Source organism: Centruroides sculpturatus, unplaced genomic scaffold (genome assembly GCF_000671375.1).
Source record: "Centruroides sculpturatus isolate CEXI.00-Female unplaced genomic scaffold, Cexi_2.0 scaffold863, whole genome shotgun sequence".
NCBI classification, from domain to species: domain Eukaryota; kingdom Metazoa; phylum Arthropoda; class Arachnida; order Scorpiones; family Buthidae; genus Centruroides; species Centruroides sculpturatus.
In genome coordinates this window covers 10,010-31,132 of record NW_019385531.1, presented here as the reverse complement: position 1 = coordinate 31,132, position 21,123 = coordinate 10,010, and the positions used below count along the sequence as shown (strand labels likewise).

Sequence of the window (21,123 nt, the reverse complement as noted above, 5' to 3'; positions counted from 1 at the left end):
TTACTTTTAATTAAAGTTTGTATGTACCGGTGTATTCACCACACATTTTATTTCACCGAGTAATTTTTTATATTTGGTACATAACTGGTACATATTTGGTATAAAATATTTTTCAATTGTATGAATATACTATTAAAAAAAATTATAATTAAATATAGCTTTGTAAAGAAACGTGCATAAAAATAACATAAAATATCCTTTACTTTTTAATCTTAAAACAATCCACTTAGTCAAATAGCTCCATACGAGTGGCTAATGAATGGAATCAGAGACAATTTTGGTAGGTGTGCGATGCGTGCATGCACGCGGGCTGCCAAATCCCGAGGATGCCGATACCGGTAAATGTCAAATGACTCTTGTCGCATCACTAGTATACCTCGTAGGACTCAACAGGGTCGTTGTAAATTTTAAACGTTTGTCACCATAGCTGTAAAAGTCTAAATATGTTAAACTTAATGGATTGTCGTCATTTGCTTTCTAACTAATTCGTTTTAGGACCAGGTGTCCACGTAAATTTCCAAAATTTACAACTTTTCAGTCACTCTCATTGAACTGGTAAAAATTTTGTCTTTATTGCGTCTAATAGCAAAGGTCCCCACTCAGAAGAAATCAATCCCCACTGTACTTGGCTAGAGATTGGTTAAATTGGCGTATTGTTATTGTTACACTTCCGCAGCCATTAGCAAGTAGTAACGTCGATTTGTCGTATGTACTGTGACGTTTTAAATCCATACTGCGCTGTTAAGGAGTCGCCTATTGCTCTGAAGGACTCGGAATCCGGGCCAGCACCTCCACGGGAATTTTTCATGGATGTTCTGTCCTTGATATGTCAGGCCCCATTACGGGCCTGGCTAAACCCACGTTGGTTATGGAAAAAAAAATTCTGTAAACGAATCCTGAATATAAAGCAATAAAAATTTATATATATATTTTAAATTTATTTTTATCACACCTTCGATAATTTTAATAATAAAAAAATAATAATAACATTTATATTAATTTCGTTGTATACGTAATTATCAAATAAAACAACTGAATAGAAGTACACGTGTTTTTTTTAGTGGCGCCATCTGTGAAGGTTTACCTAAGAAACTTTTCTTTGTATATAAAATTTAAAACTTTAAAATATTTTCTAATAAACATGAAGCATTGTACTTTTCTAAATTTAAATTAAATATTGTAAAAATTACAAAAAACCGGCGTTACGTTTAATGGTGCGAAAAATAGAAAAAGACTGTGATTTATGGTAACAATGCTTTGAAATGATAAAATAAGCACGAGGGAAGATTTCCATAAAATGTAAAAATTTATTTTATTAATGTCTTATATTATTTTATTCATTATAACTTTGTTTTTTCCCCTTATTTTAGGTTATTATATTTGCTGTTTCTTTCTTTTATCCATTTTGCAAGTTTAAAGAGTATTTGGGATGATATCAATTTGCCTCCAGAGCACATGCCTTATTTCTTTAATAATAATTTGAATTTGGCTTCACTCTGCGAAAAAAATAGGAATTGTCCTTATAAGGTAACTTGGTAGAAGTTATTTTTAAGTACTTTGTCTGTATCAATGAATGAACTGAAAGTAACTTCTGTTTAACTTTTCATTATATGGTTACTTAATTTATATATGAATGTTTCATAAGCCTTAGGAATTATGTTGATATTTGTTTATTCTTCTAGGGCTAAAGCGTGTGGCGGAATAAGATGGGGAGACCTACAGTCGGCCAGAAGTTGCCAGAGTCTAATGTAGAGATCTAATACTGAAATGTTGCAAAGGGACAATCAAATAGATGTATGTCGGATGTGGACTGTATTCGTCATTATTCGATAAACCAAAACAGACCATAAACTAAAAAAAAAGGCTTTTTTGTTGCAGGGCCTTTACGACTTGTGTAAACGGTTAGAAGTTTTAATTCCCACAAGATGTTAGAAACAGTTAGTTTTAGAAAATAAATCATCCAGGCTGCAGGCCGGATACAAAGCCTTAACGGGATGTATCAGGCTGGCAGGTTGCCGGTTTGTGACTCCCAGTTTAAGGCTTCTGGATTGATATATGTGATTGGTACAAATCTAAATGTATCCTGTTAAACTCTTTGCAACTTTATGCTAACTGTGGGTTTCTTCCGTCAAAATAACTTGAATTTGTTCCTGCATACTTGGTGTTGTACTTTATCTGTAAAATAAAAAACAAAGATTGACATAACTCCTGTGATTCCAGACTTATGAGACATCCTATATATATATACAAAATTATAATTAATTTTTTCCAAAATTAATAATTAATTCCAGAAATACTTAAACAAGAAAAACTGTTGGGGATATGAAAAGAACTGTTCCCTAAGTTACAGATATTCTGATCCTATTTGTGATGGTGAAGCAAAAGGATGGTAAGTAAAATTAAAATATAAAATAGGAAATATTCCATTTTTTTGCAGTTGATAAAGATTATTTGGTTACCGATTACTTTATACAAATTTAAAAACATAACACATGAAATTACTGTCAATATCATGTTATATATAAACTTTTTAAGGGTTAAAAGTAACTAATCTTTTAGAATAATTTTAATCATTGAAAGTGGATAAAGATAACTACATTTTTGGAATAAAACTAAATTCAGAAACATTATATATAAAATTATAAATATGTTTTATTATTTGATGATGATCAAATTATAGTAATTGTATTTTCATGCGTATGAATGTCTAATGTTTAAAGAATTAAATGCTTTTAAAGTTCTTGATTTATTTCTAAAAACAAAATAAATTATTAATATTAAAATATTTAAGTAACACAGCTTTTAAAACTGTTCATTTTAATTTAAAAACTAAGTTGAGACATTAAAATATTTATGTACTGTTAACTTGATAAAAATATCAAGTGTCGTGTATCATAAAAACAATACTTTAATATAAAGAAAAATTATAATCAAAATAAGAAATTACCGTATTTACTTGCATGTAAGACAAGGTTTTTATTCATTTATCACAGCTTCAAATTTCTAGGTTGTCCTATATGCGTGAGCAAAAGATTCTTTATGTCTTTGCAAATAATTTTTGTGAACTGTGTATTTGCATTTTTTACCAGATGCTTATTCTCTTGTATTTAAAAACATAAGTATTTTATCTGGGTTGTTTGAACCATTCTTGTATATTGTTAGGAGTAAAGATGGATAGCAATAGGAATAGCAAAACTTTTGAATCAAATTCCAAATTGAAATTCTAAAATCTCACGGGAGCATGATATAAGTTTTAATCCATTCTCACGTGAAAACGGATGATTATTTGGAAATCAGAATTCAAAGAAACTCATAAGTGTAATTGATGGAGAGTGGATTCGACTTGTTAAGAATTGGCAAAAAAAGTTCCTGATTGTCCAGCTTTACGTGAACAAATTATGTTGTCAACTTTACAAGATTTTTCTTTAAAGTTTAAAATGCCAGTAATTTTTGTGGGACAATGCGTGCATTTACATTTATTTGATATTTTACTTGTGATTAAACAAAATAAAATTAGAACTGTATTAGTAAATCTAATTTTTTTTATTTTGATCTTTAAAGTCGCACCTTGTCCTATATGCTAGTAGATATGGTAATAATAGTCTAGCAATACAATGGCCTGATGATTGAGTGGTTAAGGTAGCATCCTACAGCTTTGGATGATTTGAATCTGGACAGATCAAAATAGCTGAGAAAGTTTTCATGAGATGTTCTGTTTGGATATGTTTTGCCTCACCATCCAGCCACTCTATTGTTGGCCTGGTTGAACCTTAATTAATGGGCTTGCTAAAAAAAAAATGCCATTTTAGTGCTTACAGAATGGAAGAGTTAAAAAAATATCTGACAATACAATAAAAATATTAAATTATTTTATTGTACTGTACAATTTGACATGAAGAAAATTTCATAAATATTTGATTAATAAAAATCCTATCATTTTTAGATTTATAAATTTGAAAATTAATATTTGTCTTGTGATATATAGCATATATATTCAGATGTAAATAGTATCGTATATATGACTTTAGAGTTGATGCTAGTGTGTTAACATTAAATTATTGTCATCACTGAACTTTCTTCCATATATTATGTTTTTTCTCATGACAATAAAGTAATTTAATTATTATTAAAGATGTAAATTTGATTTTTGTGGTACTGTTTAAAGGGATTGCTTTAGACATTGAGGTTGTTTTTATTTTCAAAAATGATATCAGTAAGAATGAATTTTACATTTTTAGTATAAACTTTTTCAAAGAGATCAATATTTTGTAATCAATATGAAGTAGTATGCATGATATACAGAAATAATTTTAGTGAAATAATGAAGTAATTATGTAATGTAAGGAAAAACTTTATGTAATACAGTAGAACCTCTATTATCCGGACTAATTGGGGATGAAGGTAGTCCGGATAAGGAAAAATCCGGATAATCGAAACAGATACTTTAATTTGTCTTTTAATGATAATACAACACGTTTTCTTTTTGATGACATATCGGTAATATTAAAAGTAAATACTGTATTTAAATCGTGATCAAATTTTCAAGAAACAAACGTTCGTATTGAATTTGGACTACTACTGACCAACGCTAACAGACTACCTATTGTTTAAAAGGCCCTCTGGTGGCGCAAGAAGACGGATTTTATAAAATAAAAAGCAGTTGAAACTGCATTTTTATGAATAAAAATTTGACAAACTATTTATCGTTTTATGACGAGTAAAATTTTTTCGTCGCGTTCGCGGCTTTTAAGTAATGCATAAACCTTCGAGGCGCGAGGCCCTTCGGACCGCGAGGCATAGGCGGTGGCCCACGTCGTCCATGCCTTACGCCGCCCTTGGTCATAGAAATGATGTAATTTGAATATAAATTATTTATAAATACGTATGTCAAGTTATATTTTTATTACTACGTAAAATATATTTAAGAGTTTACGACCACTGTGCTGGGTGAGACGTTGTTGAAACAAAAAAAGTTATGCATTCCATCACGTACATAAACAGTGTCGTAATTCGCCAAGTGCAAATCAGCAAATTCGTAAAATTTTTGTTTATTTTGAACAATCCGGATAATCGAAAATCCGGATAATGGAGGTTCTACTGTTCTTATTCAGAAAGCTTTATAAATGCAATTATTGTTCTCTATTCAGAGTCATTAAAAAGAAATAATTATACTTTAATTAACTTTATATTCTAATAACATAATTAAAATTTAGAATATATAAATTTAAATAAATCCATTGATAATTACAATTCAGAAGGTGTCTAAGTAGGCAAATTTAACTATATATAAAATTTAATAAAATATAATTGCAATGACAGTTATTAATATAGCAAATATACAAAAAATTCTAATAATATTGTATTTAAAATTGAAAAAATTCCACTTTTGAAAACAAAAACTAAATTTTTTATTGCAAATTTCTTCATATATACTTAAAATACACTTTATTTTAATGTTAACATTATAATATATTTTAATATAATTACAATAATAAAGCATAAAATATTAGGATAGTTTATTTTTAATTAAATATATTTTATTATAATTGAAAGAAAATTATATATCATTTAAGAAAATTAACATTACATTCTAACCATATCTTATTTGATAATTAGTATTATATAAGTCATTTGTATAAATTTCTTATTATGAGTTTAAAAATTAGTATTTTATTGTGTAAAATTTTCATGCCACGGTTTCTTAGAAATGTATTCATAATTGTCTGATTATTACTGTTTTATAGTAATAAAATATAAATTTAACTTTATACGAAAGTAAATTTGAAATTAATTATTTGAATAATGGACAAATGGAATTTAATTTTACACTACTAATATTTTACATTAAAGACTTTTTGAGTACGTAAGTAGAATTATGCCTTGTAAATTTTGGTAGAATAATTTGTTTATTTATAGGGATGAGACAATATGATTTGTGTTGAAAATCCAGTCTTTCTTGTTAGTATGTTGACCTTCACGGCTCAGTAGTTAGGAAGGGACATAGTTCTATTTATTTAGCTTCATCTTTATACTAGTACACAACATTTTTCCATTTTTCAACAATAAAATTTGTACTATATAGATTATTTATAAGTACTAATTAACCTTACATTTGAATTTTTATTAATTTTATGTTTAATAAAACAGCATAAAATTAAACATAATTTTACAAAAATGAATTGTAAATAAACCAGTTATTGAAAATTCTGGTTTAGCACATATATTCAGTTGTTCATTTAAAATAGGAATATCATGATAAATTCCCTCATCTTATATTTTCATGTATTTCAAATTTATATATAATATATTCTTTAACAAAATATATTAACAAGGCATAAATTTTTTAATCAAGTTTTGATATTTTGAAAACTTTTAGTGTGTTTATTTTTAAAACTATTGTGATGTAAATTTTATTACTTTTTCATTAATATAGGGTTACGTCAAAAAAAGATCAGATCCATACTTTTTATACTCAAGGAGATTTTGGTTACATTAAAGAAAGAAGGAATGAGTTAATCACATTATGTTTACCAGAACATCCTGTAAATATAAATTTTAATTTTATTATAAAATTCCTTTAATTGTTTTATATATATATTTAATAAAAATAAGCCTATATTGAGTTGTAATTATGACTATAATGATTTTTAATTTAATATTAGGAACATGTAATTAAACTAAATTTGTTTTTGATAAATGAAAGCCAATAATTTTCTTCATTAAACTTGTTTAATATAAATCTTATTTCGTCAAAAATAATTTAATGCAAGTTTATTTACAGGATGATAGTTTACTTGAATGCAGCAAATATACTAGATTTTGTAGGGCAAGGAATATAATTTTTCATTTCAAATCACTTGAAAAACTTCCAGAACCAATAAGGTCAGTAAGCATTTGTTCTGGGTTAATTATTAAAATTCTTACTCTTATATCCAATAAATTAAGATACATTATTACCTATGTAAAATTAATACATGGATTAGGTGATTAAAAGAGTAAAATAATAAAATTGTTTTTAAATTTATAATTATTAACATTTTAGTATTTTACATTTTATAATTTTACAAGCTAATTATCAAGAAAAATTACTGAACACTTGAAAATGAGTTTCGAAAACATGATGTGAAGTTTAAAATATTAGAAATTCAAATAATAATACACTTAAGAAGGTAAAATAATGTTTAAATGTTTCGTATTTCACACTGACTATTTAAAATTCTGCTTTATGTTTTATATAATCATATACATTTATAATATAAAATTTGAAAATAATGCATGATTATAAGTTTTCAAATAACTTAACATTGCAAATAAATAAGTTTTTTTTTTGATATAACTGATAGCACATGAATTGTTTTTTGTATTTTTCAGCAAGTTACTGATTAGGTTCAACAGAATTTGAAAAATATAAATATTTTAAAACTCTGTAACAAACTATTGATCTAATTATTCATGTGGGGATAGACTAATAAACGTTTTGCAAGTAATTCTTAAATCATAAAGTTTAAAAATTAATATTGAATATCAGCATTTAATAACAAAATGGCAATAGACTCTACAGTTTATTTTGCAGCTGAAATTTTCTATAAATTTTTTAGCAATTTGCAAATTATTCAAATGTTTGTCAGTGTCAGCTCTGGTGTAAAATCATCAATTATTTTGTATTCAAAATTATTGTAAAGTTGTATTCTTTAGTAAAATTAAATTATTTTTCATTGCTTCAAACAGTAATTATGATATGGTAATTTTTGGTCATATATTATATGACCAAAAATTATATTTGTTGTACAGAAAACTCTTTAAATTTTACAATAATAATCTTTTGATAATGATTATTTTTTTGTATTACAATTATTGTAAATTTAATTAAATAATAAAATCTAATATTATATAAATAGTTAGAATTTTATCTGTGAAATTGTTTAATGAAATTCTTAAATTATAAAATAAAGATTTTGATTTTAATTTTAGAAACTTTTATATTAAATTTTATTAATTTTTTAAATTTAAAATAGGAAAATAAAACATTATTATTTATTAGATATCGAGATGATGTGGTACAGAAAGGCGAAGTAGGAGGCCATTGTAAATTAAATAAAATGCAATTAAAAAAAGAAGGAGAGCATAAGAGTCCACTTCAATCATGGTAAATTATAAATCAATCATTTAATAATGATTATATTATATAACTACATTTGTACAAGGTCTGTTCAAAAAGTATCGGACCTTTTTTTCCCCGCATAAACCAATGATGCGCGAGAGGCCTCCTTCGGTGGAGTTGTGGAGTCATGCACAGCCCTGAATTTTTTCCCACCTGCAGGAAACGTCAGTAGTTGGCAATCGGCCTATGAGTGAGGTCATGTAGTGCGCTCTCGTCGGATTCCACTAAGCTGGAAAATGACTGAACAACGTGAGCAGCGATATTACATCAAATTTTGCCAAAAACCTTGGCGATACCCAAGCGTAAACCATTCGCAAGATTCAGCAGGCTTTCGGGGACGATCCTCGAGGCCAAAAAAAGCGCGGCAGGTCCGCAGCAATATCAAAGGTCATGTTGACAGTTTTTTCGACTCTCGTGGGGTGGTGTGTCGTGAGTACGCACCACAAGGCCAAACCATCGCAAAGGAGTACTACCAGGAGGTCCTTCGTCGTCTTTCCGATACAGTGCGACGCAAACGACCGGATCTGTGGTCGATCAAAACTTGGCAGCTCCATCGTGATAACGCATCCGCCCATTCTGCGCATCTGATTCGGGCTTTCGTCGCCAAACACAATACTCCTGTGGTTCGTCACGCTCCGTACTCTCCCCACATGGCTCCGTGTGACCTTTGGCTATTTCCCAAGCTGAAAATGCCGCTAAAAGGAACCCGAATTTAGTCGAGAGAAGACATCGTGCGGAATCCGACGGACCGGCTGATGGCCATTCCAAAAGATGCATTCCAGCAGTGTTTCCAGCAATGGCAGGAACGCTGGGAGAAGTGTATACATTACCAAGGAGACTACTTTGAAGGGGATTAGGGTTTTGTACCTCAAAGTCAATAAATTTTTTTTTGCCGATCAAAGGTCCAATACTTTTTGAACACACCTTGTATGTGTGTGTTGTGTACATATATATATATATATATATAAATGGTTTTAATTATAATTAAAATATATTTTTTACATATACAACAGAAGCTCCCTATTTATGAGGGTTACATTCTACAAAATTGCTGCATATGCAAAAATCATTGAAACCATACATGTAGAAAAAGGAATATATTGGAAAGATAAGATTGGGAGATAAAAATACTTATAATTAGAAAATAAAAAACACATTTTCATACAAAGAAATTTATTTGTTTATTCTCAAAATAACATCTTATTTTTGTTTGATTTGCCATTCTTTGGAAGCCTTACAACAGTTCTTGGTAATGTGACTTGTATTTTGTTATTTAACTCTTCTTTTAAGTTTTAGATCAGGGGTGTCCAGCCCGCGGGCCGCATGCGGCCCAAGGCAAGTTCCAATGCGGCCCAATAAACATGTAAACAAAACCAAAAAATTTTATTTATTCATTTTTTATTTATTTATTTCAACGGCATAAACTCAAAAAAGAAGTTTCACAAACTTTATACATATTCTATTTTTCAGTAGAAAGGAAATATTTTCAAATACTTGGAAATGTGTGAATGAGGAAGAAATACTAAATAAAGCTGGAATTGTGACTCAAAGATTATAGTCCCAAATTCGGGGAAAGAAGAGAAAATCCGAAAGATGAAAAGTAGTGAGAAAGGTTAAATAAACCTTCTGTTATGTAAATATTGACCTTTAATTTTCCAACCTTCCTCATTTATTTATCTTTTGTCCTTTGTCCCGCATTTGGGTCTATAATCCTTGAGTCCCAACTCCAGCATTATTTAGTATTCCTTCCAACGTTGCAACATTTGGCTATATTGCGCCAAATGTGGCTACGTTTTCTTTTGTTTGACAGAAAAACTATCATTTGGCTCTTTAGCTACTTTTTACATATTATTATATTATTCATAAATACAGGATGTTTTTTTTTAAACTGATGATACTCAGAGACATCTGTAGAGCAATCTAACAGCCGGACTGCTGCCAAATTTGAGAGAGTGACTAAGGACAACATGGGAAAGAGATTTCAAAAAGAAATCTCTTTCCCATCATTCGCCGGTAGGGGTGGATTTGGCGCTGTTGTAGCAAAACAGCTAAGAATTTGCTTAACGCGCTGGTAACACCTCAAAATCCGAATTCACAATGACGTGGTCGACAGCAGTACCACCTAATTTGAGCTTAATAGGCAAGCACAAAAGTCCGAAGTGCATTCCGGACTTCAGCAGAGTTCAACATGAATCTTTCCTTACCTCAGCGTGCGTTGCTTGTGAATCTTTATTATCTTAACTAATCGAGCGCACCGGGCGCTCTTCGTGAGTTTAGAACCCGTAACAACTGGCACAGAGGTCCTCTATGAATTAATGCAGAGAAAGTCTTGATAAAGAAATTTGAAGAGACAGGATCCTTAGCAGTTCAGCCTGGTAGAGGGCAAAAACCCGTGTCTGCACAGACAGTGATGTTGCGATTGCACTCGTTGAAGGTTCTAACCCCCGATCTAACCCCATGTGACTTTTTCCTGTGGAGTTACTTAAAGTCCAAGGTCTATCTTGGTGGTGTCCCCAACCTGATGACCTTGAAGAACAACATTTCTCGAACTATGATGAACATTCCTGCAGACATGTTACGTTCGGCTGTAGAGAACACGGTGTTCATGATGCAATGTGATGTCCAGCAGGATGGTGGTCACATTGAAGGAGGAGAAGATTATTTGACGATTAATTAAACTTTCATTATTGCACTGAAACCTCTGTCCGATTATTCATTTGTGTGTTTGTTAATTGCAGCTGGGTTTTATGCAAATTCTTAGCTGTTTCGCTACGACAGCGCCAAATCCACCCCTACCGGCGAATTTAGGTACTATTTTTTTCCTTCGCGGAATCCCTTTCTTACGTCTTCTTTAGTCACTATCCCAGATATGGCGACAGTCCGGCTGTTATTGCTCTACAGATGTCTCTCAGTACCGTCAGTTTAAAAAACTAAAACAACTGTACTTTAAAATGGTGTAAAATGAGGGTTTTTATTAATTAGTGACCCAAATATAACAAATATTTGTGTTTTTAAATAAATTTTCGCTTGTCTTTTTTTTAATAAATGAATTTATCTATTTCTAAGTAAAAATTGAAAATGTCTGTATAAGTAATTTTTTTAAATATTCTTATTCATGATAAAGTTTTAATACTTATTATTATAATCCAAACATGTTAATCCTGAAATATACTTGTATATTGGGCCACAAGTATAGGCCTATATAATATATACTTGTGGCCCAAAACTCCAAGACTTCATCCAATGTGGCCCAGAGAAACAAAAAGGTTGGACACCCCTGTTTTAGATTTTTATCCTAAAATCTTTGTTTTGCAGAACATTTTTTCTAAAATTTTCAATACTTCCTTTAGAAGTATGATATGAATTTAAACATTGTTGATCCAGAGCACAACCTTTTCTGAATGCAGGCTGCAAATGAACTTTGTAGACTTCCAACAAGCTGCATGCATTTTTTCATACAGTGTTACAAGTTTTTAAGCCTCCTGACTATCAATATATTTGATAATCTCCATTACACTAGCTACTAAAATATTTGTCAAATTAGAAATATGTAATTTATTCTCATCTTTTTACTGATTAAATTTAGTTTAAATGTTCTTCATCGTGAATCAGCTTAATTAAGGTTGCATAATGGCATGAGGCAGAACTCAGGAAAATGAAATTATATTGACAATGCTGGGGCCACAAATTAGAAGATTGAGGGCCATGTAATCCTTGGGCCACATCGGATCTAGAGTTGTATTACAAATAAGGTAAAAGAATTAAAAATTATTTAATTTTCTCTTTGGGCTGCAATTTGAAAAAAGTGTAGAACTATAAATTTTTGCTGTTGTTTGTCTGTCTGTCCTTCTATTATCTCAACAACGGAGTTACATAGATGAAAGTTGAGACCAGATATGGAAAGCATACTGGCAAAACGTCCTGATTAACTATATATGAATGCCCAATGCAAATAAGAAGTCACATTATTTCAGTTCAAAAATTTTTTCCTGAAAGGTGTTAGATAGATGACCAGCACAACTCTATCGTTAAAGGAAGAGTATGATGTACAGGAATAAGCCACTACCAATTTGAGGTGGAGAACATATATTTTAAATCAAATAAATTAAAAGAATGATTAAAAATTGTAGCCTGGCATTGTGATGATGTCACAATAAATAATTGCTCATTATCTGTTGTTTTATGAATATGTGAATTTTAATTTTGTTAATATGAAAAATTTGTTGCAAATGTGCAAAATGGACAAATAAATATTCTTCTAAGAATATGGATCTTCTACTGTACTAAAGATTCAGTTACGTTAATTACATTACTGTTAATACTGTAAAGTACTAATTAGTTTGCAATGATTGTTAAATGACACAGGACTGTGTGCCTGTATGTCATCCATTAACCTAACAGGTACTTTATGCGGGTTTGTGGTTAGTGTGCCAGGTCTGGACTTACGTGTGCACCGAAATAACTATATACAAGGCCAGTAAAAAGTCAAATATTTAATATGAACTCAATTAAATACTATTTACAAAATTAGTAACAAACAAAAACAATTTATTCAATGAAAAATCAACAATTCGAACAATCGGCAAAATAATGCAATCTATTTACTAACTTAGAACTATTCCCCTTTGAAACTCAACAATCTCAATTCCTTAAACTATGTACAACAATTCTTACAAAACTAAGATCCTATTTGTCACCTCAATACTAGGAACCTATTATCCTTTCTCCAGCTTCCTTTCTCTATCCTCAAGACTCGCTTTCAAAATCTCTGGAAATAACTTCTATCACTCTGGAAATCGCCTCGATCGCTTTCTGGACTGCACTTCACTCGCTTGCTGTCTGGAGCTCACCCCGATTGTCTTCTCTCAGCGTAGTGGCTTTATACTCTGAGGTGATGTCACAATTCTGACTGGAATCACTCTCCTCATTTACATACTTACATCTAACATTTAATTCTCATGTCTTTTCCTGGCAGCCTAGTTTCCGACATTTCTCACTAACCTTTTACATTATTCTTTCTTACATTTTTTGAGATGTTTTATTTAATAAGGTTTAGCAAGTTCCCTATTTTAGTACTTGTGGGGTGTCCCCCCTCTTTCTTACTGTGGAACTTCTTTTCAAAACTTTTGCCAGGGAGTGCAAGTGCACATTAATTTTCCTATGGTGCTTTGTCTCATCGGTGAGTTGGTTTTTCATTCAGTCGTCTCTCTTAGTTTCGTTTTAGTTACTAAGGTGAGTGGTGAGGGAACCTTCATCCTAACAAAAACATAAACCCCAAACAAAAATAGAAAAAAGCAAAGTAAAAATTAAATAAAAATAATGCTCGGACTCAGTTCCTTACAGCACTACCTACTGTATTGGCCCAAGTCATTTAAGCAATATTTCATCACTTTCATCTTTATCAGAACTTTCATTACCATCATTCCCATTTCTTATTTCATTGCAATCATGGTCTTTAACATCCTTGAACAGTACATCATTCTCTGTTCTGTCCAAGTTTGTGCTAACACATTTGTTGAATCTATATTGCAATAAAATGTTAAACTTGATGCTAATGAGTTTTTGAACTTGTGTGTATCTTTACATCTAAACAATAACTTTATTACAGATGTGTTTATACTTATATGGGAAACTAAGTATTTTTAAGCAAAATAATTTATATTATAAAAGAAACTTAATTTTCTAAAATCATTATTGAAATTTGTTCATTCTTAAAATTCCAATAGTGATTTCTTAAAAAGCAATTTGATCCATTATCTTGTAAACAAGGATTGAAACTTTAACTAATTTTCTTTTCAAATCAATAAGAGTTATTAAGGCAGAAATATTTTTGTCTTTAATTAATTTGGTTTGGTTGAAATGCATAAAAGACCTGAGACATATGCTTGTGAATATAAAATTTTTGTTTATTGAAGATAGCTTATTGACAGTTTTTATTCTGTAGATTAGGGGCTACTCATTAATTACTTGTATGTACAGTTTGGGGGAGAGGTGTCATGAAAAGTACATCATTGTACATGATAGGGAGAAAGGGTTTTGAGATTTTCTACTTGAATTTTTTAATAGTTTATGAACTGTTAGAAATATTTGCAGAACTTTTAAAGTCCTTTCTTCAATATCAGGAGAGTCCACTAATATTGTTCATGTAATTAAAGGGTTTGCCAAAAATACATCATTGTACACAACAGTGAGAGGGATCAAAGGTAGCTCAAAATCTTTGTATGTAATTAATGGATGGACCTTTATAGTAAACTTGTAACATTATCTCTTTATTTTTTAATATATTTATAGGATTTTCAAAATAATAAGACTTTCAAATACAGTGGAACCTCGGTATACGACCTTAATCCGTTCCTGATGTTTGGACTTATACCGAATAGGATGTATACCAAACCAACCTTTCCCATAAGAAGTAATGTAAAAATGATTAATCCGTTCTCATGTAAAAAAAAAAAATGGCTGGCTTTAAACATGTCACTTTCCTGGCTAGTTCCTGCTTGATTTTTCATGAGATCAGCATGTATCTTTTTAGCTTTCTCGCAAATAATTGCTTCCATATGCTGTCTCCAGCACATTTTCAGTTTTTCAGTTATCCAAAGCAAAAGCAATTTCTCAACATGATCTAATGTCTTCAGTCTCTGTTTAGAAATTGATTTAACTCTTTTCGCAACGTTAGCGTTAGCAGATTTAATAATGTATTTATTTTTCACGATTGTCGATATTGTCGTTCTCGGAATACGGTATGCAACAGTTAAAATCTCGAACATGCGTGCCATCTTCATATTTCTCAGCAATCTCTTTTATCAGTTTCATTGTGATTCTAGTCATTCTTTTAGTTTTCTGTTGCTTTTCACTTGCCTTCTTGCAATTCATGATTAATTTAAATAATAAAATTTTACTTACAAATTAAAATCAGAAGAAATTTAACAAAGTTATAAACCGTTGCACTGCGAACGTCTAGTCTGGTCTAGTATACCGATAGTGCTACTTGTTCATAGATGGCGCGTAGAATTAAGTCGTATACCGAAGAAAAGTCGTGTACTGAGCAAAATTTGTTTCGTCCAAACAGGATGTATTCTGAATTGGATGTATTCTAAAGCAGACATATACCGAGGTACCACTGTAATACTATTTTGTAAATATGAATTTTTTTTTATCTCCATTTCAATTAAAACTTACTTTGAAATATTAATTATTAAAAAATGAAATAAATCTTGATTAAATCTAAATATTCTAAATGTATTATAGGTTTGCTGAACTTGAGCATTTTACAGAACTTCCATATCGTCCAATTCAAGATAAGAAATGTGATACCGTGTTTACGAAACCAACATTTATAATGAAGCTTGATGCACGTAAGTTAATTTAAAGGATCTAATAAATTTATAAATCTCTAACAAGTTTTATTTTGTAATGAATTTTATATCTATTTAAAGCTAAATCTAATTAATTACATTGTAAATTTTGAAGCGATTGCAGCATTATAGATTTTATAATATTTAAAGTGATGCTTGGATATTTTAAAATGTATTCCATTGTAAATTTTAATTAAAAATCATATATATATTATTATGAAATCTGAATTGATGTTAATATAATTATAAATTAAAATTGTGTCTATTTTTTTTATAGCTGTGAATATGTATCATCATTTTTGTGATTTTTTGAACTTGTATGCATCCTTACATTTAAACAATAGCTTTACTACAGATGTATTTATTCTTATATGGGACACTGTGAGTATTTTCAATATCATTATCAATGTAAATAAAACAATGAACAAAAATAACGTTTGAACTTGGTGCCATATTTAAAACGATGAGAAAAATTGTTTAATTCAGGAAACCAAATTAAATTTTTATTTCGAAATGTTTTCATTCTTTTATAAGAACATCATCAGCTGTGAAAATTGTCAAGTGTGTTAGAAATTAGAATCAATACATTCACAAAAAGAAAACATATCTATGTTCAAACTTTTATAAATTTAAAATTATCAGGAAATAATTTGTTATCACTACTAGGTGCTTATACAGACACTTGGCAATGCGGTCATTAACTTTTATTCAGGAATTTTTTTATTTTCCGAGACATGTTATAAATAAAAAAATTCCCAAATCAAAGTTGATGACAGAATTGCCAAGTATCTGTAAAAGCACCTAGTAGTGATAACAAATTATTCAAACAAAGGAAGACATGATTTCAGAATATATTACAATCATTATAAGGAAAGTTATAATTATACAAAAAAAATTAATAAAGTGAAATTAAAATGAATTAAATTGAATTAAATATAATAGTGTAATGTTAAATAGATTGTTTATATTTAAAGAAAATATCAATATATTAAAACTTTTATTCATAGTTTTCACTTTGAAGAGATATATATACTGTATTGCTTATTTTTATTTTTTTTCATTCTGTGGATACTACTAAGAGGGCATTTTTTTTCTTACCTATTGTGGTTCAGGCCCACACTAAGTAGGATGATCAGGTTGTTAGGGATTGGATGCTATATCTGGGAAAGACTGATTTGATTCCAGATTTTACACAGATTTGATTCCAGGTTTCTAAAACAGTAGGCTGTTGCTTTTTAACTGCATTAGCCATTCGATCATCTATGTTGCTCATTTAAATAAAAGAGCAACATAGATACATGTATATTATGTACTGTACAGTACAAGTACTGTACATAATATCCTTGTAGATGCAGCTTTTAGCATAAAATTTTTACTGTCCAATTATTTCTTAACAATTTTAATTAAATAAATTTTAGAATTCATAGGAAAAAAGTTAACCTGCATGAAAAAATTTTTAATTTATATGGTCTGAAACATAAACAACATAAAACATTACTGTAGATAATTTATAGCAGGAAAGAAATGAAAATGTTTAGAATTAATAGGCAAATGTTTTTTATATATTTTGAATTACTTTGATATTAATCCATTTTATATATCCAAATTAACTACTATATTAATTAGCCTGTAATATTGTTTACATTCAGCTTTGATTGTAATTAGGATGGTGTCAAAGCTGGTTGTAAACAGAATATTACAGGCATTTAACAATATTACAGGCAACCCATATGGGTTGACTTTAAAGCTAAACAAATTAATAGATATGAATATTTCCAGATACCATACAGAAGCAATTTTGAGATTACTTGGAAAGCATTTACTAAGCATCCATTACTTAATCTTGAACAGTTTAAAGGAAAGAGAGTGAGTGGTATTACAATTACTTTTATAGGTTTGCAGCTTAGAATATTAATTTTATGATGTAATAATTGACAATATTTTTATTATTTTGGTGAAAAGAGATTTAAAGTTAAAAAATTAGTCAGCCATGTCTAAAGTCACAACTTGTAGACTGTATTATTTTTCCATAGCTTTAATTAATTGTGTATATTTCAGCAATCATATTCTTAAGTCAAAATGGGAATTAGAAAGTAAGACTAAGAAATAAATTATTTTGTTTAAATACTGCTGGACTGATAAATCATCAATGTTAAACTGCAACAACTTCCTCTGAACTTAACACTAGTACAGTCTGACAGTTGGAGAAATTGTTTTGGTAAAAGACAGTTACTATTTATCATTGACAATAAATACCAGTGTTTGACATTGTTTGTGAAAGTCAGTATTTTAATGGTTTTGGTAAATTGATTAAATTCTAAAATCTAACGTATTGATATTGTAAACAGTTATCAGTTTTGGTTTGATGTATCAGTTATCGGCACAACATTAATAGTGAGCTAACTATTTTTGCCAACCCATCACAGTGCCCTTAGTGGAAGGACATGATGTAAGCTGTGATGCCATTTGAAAAATGATGGTAAAGGGCCGAAATCAGGGCTGGCCATTTTGAATAACTTATGAGAGGATATGATGTAACTATAGTGAGTGACTTTAGAACAAATATAGAAAAAAGTATACTGTTTTTCCTATTTGAAATGTACTGATACAAGTCGTATAAATTTATACAATAAAGTAGACTCAAATTATAAGTTATTCAAATGATAACACTGAATTCATTGTATCATAACTTGGCTAATTAAATGTAGAAATTTAATTTAAATTTAATACAAGATGGTGACTCACTTGCATTCCTTTAGTCCAAATTACATTATATTTACAGTATATATTTAATTAAGTAATAAATTTATACAGGTTAATTTTAAAATTCTAAGAAGAATTTTTAATTTTAGTCATATTGGTGAAAATAACAATGATAATATCTGATTACATCACTTTTCTAACACACATTGCTTTATGGTAATTAGAAACAATTATTCTGTAGTTAGCGTGCATTATAAGTACTGCAACTATACTGGTTCAGATTATAATAATGAGGAACAGGGTCTGAAATTCTGGGATAACATCTGAAAAATTTCTAAGGATCCAAATCAGAATTGAAAATGGATTTCCTAAAGAGGAAGGAATACTTTAATCACCTGGGCATCAGTTTTGATGATGATAAAGGTTTTTTTTTTTAAACTCTTTTTTCCCTGAGGATACTAAATGGGCCTTTTTCCTTTATCCATTGTGGATTTTGACCATGTTTACAATAGGCAATGGAAGAGTCGTGAAAAACTGCCCTACTGACATTCAATAAAAATTTTCTGGAGTGTTATTCATCTGGGTTTGATCCCAGGTCCTTACAGTGGTACACAGATGTCTTAACTGCCTCAACCATCCAGCTGTGGAAGATGGTAAATTGGAACACATTATATATCAGGGTTACCCTGGCTTTTTTATAACAGTTGCCAAAATAGAAAGTTATTAAACAGATTACTTTTTTGCTTACTGCAACTTCTTGTGCCAACCTGAAATGGAAGGCTGACTGACAATATAAAAAAGTGCAGAGGTTTTTATGACTAAGTTTCTCAGGCAACTTTATTTTTGTTTATTAACAGTAAAATTGTATCAGATTAAGACTGTTTCATGTTCTGTGATACTCTTTTTCATTGAGGGACTCTTTTCAGGGCTTTTTCATCTGGCTGGATGAAATATAATTTTTGTAAATTGCAAATTTTGCAACAGACAGTGTGACCCTGTATATACATATATAAAATGTCTAAAATTTTTGTAATCACTTGTCAATATGCTGATCTTTATGAGTTGAAATAATTGCTTTAATGGAGTTTAAAACATAACAAAAACATTTAGAAGTACTTTCAAACATAATGGATTAGATCATAGTACACTATTCAATGTTCTAATCTTTTAGATTATTGATATCTGAAAATGAGTTAGTCGCCCATTTTCAGATATAAATTTTTGTTTTGTTTTAAACATTATTAAAGCAATTGTTTTATCTCTTTTTATTTATGATGATGCATTCCTTTGACCTTTACACGCTTTATTAAATACAAAGAAATATGGTATTTCATCTGCAGATACCTGGAAGTTGAATGGAAGCATGTCCTTTGAAAATATGCACTGCTTAATGCTTATTTCTTGTATATATATACAGTATACAATAGAAAGCACTTATTGTAATCACTTTGGGACTCACCCTTACAGATTGCATTAAGTGAGGGTAAGTAAATGACGCTACATTTAGTGGAAATTCTGGTTTTGTTCACTCTGACATTAAAAGGACAATTATAAAACAAGTATAAAAAATGTGTGTTAAAGATTTATTAATGATTATTATTAATCTTAATAATTAATAATAAAACATATAATTGAAGTAAAAGCTGCCAGCAATTTAAATTACTGTACTGCAAACAAATAATATTTAAAACAATAAATATTTAACTTTTAAATCATTTGTTAAGATTGATAATACTTGCTTATTATTGATAGAGTGAAAAAATAATTAAAATTGCCTATTTACCTAAAGAAAATGTTAACTATAACTAAAATTCTGATTTTTGTAAATGAAACTTTTTAGTAGTATTTTGACTTATATGTTTTGCAATGTGCTAATTTAGATAATTAATTGATTATTATAATAACTGATACTTAAATAATTGATTACAATATTCACAAAAAGTCATGGGTAATGAATGATCTTGAATTGTAGACTGTGTAATTCTCAACACTATTGTTTATTCTTTTTCTCTTATCTAAGGAAAAAGACATGACTCTAGGAAGCAATTCTTTAAGAGTTGTCCCTTGTGTCATATATTTTCCATAGAAATGGGAAGTAGCTAAACAGTAATGTCAAGAATTACACTGTTTACAATACATTGATAACAATATCAGTAATTATAAGCATGTGTGTGTGTGTATATATATATGCTAAAAATAATTAAATTTTAATTTTTAAAAGTTTTTTTATAATGTTACATTTTTAAAGTATTGAATTACATTATAAATATATTAAAGAACAAAAGAAATATTTAATTTTTATTTTAATAATTTAGGTGTGTTTCAAAGATGTTGTATTCCCATTATTACCTCGAATGATCTTTGGAATGTATTATAACATGCCTTTGGTATGAATATATTTTTAATATAATCAATTTTTTATATTCTAAAAATTTATGTATAAAAGTAAAATAGATGATATATGTAACTTCAGTATACTAAACTCATTACATATAAATTAAAATAAAATATTTATTATTAATAACTTTTACTTTCTACATATTCTTTGAGTTAATTAGAAAATATAATGAATTTTATAGATACCAGGCTGTTACAAAAGTGGTTTATTCCATGCTTTTTCTAAACATGTTTTACATAAATTAAATATTAAGCAAGATGAATATTCTGTGAGTATATTAACACTTTCATTTAAAAAATTATAAATAAATAAAATAACTTAAAGAAATATATTTTAAATTAGGGAAAGAAAATTATAATTACGTTATTGTCAAGAGCAACGACTTTCAGACAGATATTGAATGAAAATGAAGTAAGTTTATTTAATTTTTAACAATAATAACTGTTCTTATAAACTTGTTTTTTATTTAGCTCAATTGGGATTAACATGCATTCAAAGTCCTTTGA

The 21,123-nt window shown here is 29.1% G+C and overlaps 1 protein-coding gene across 1 annotated transcript; it reads left to right on the top strand.

The window, feature by feature from the left end:
• The first annotated feature begins 1,070 nt into the window (after positions 1-1,070).
• Positions 1,071-21,102, top strand: LOC111639868 (EGF domain-specific O-linked N-acetylglucosamine transferase-like). The gene is made up of 13 exons (XM_023385820.1): positions 1,071-1,299; positions 1,371-1,527; positions 2,292-2,389; positions 6,434-6,542; positions 6,782-6,882; positions 8,042-8,146; positions 15,410-15,516; positions 15,794-15,897; positions 17,296-17,382; positions 20,535-20,606; positions 20,799-20,885; positions 20,960-21,028; positions 21,088-21,102. Coding segments are annotated over exons 1-13 (1,113 nt in total). The 5' UTR covers positions 1,071-1,297.
• Positions 21,103-21,123: the final 21 nt, after the last annotated feature.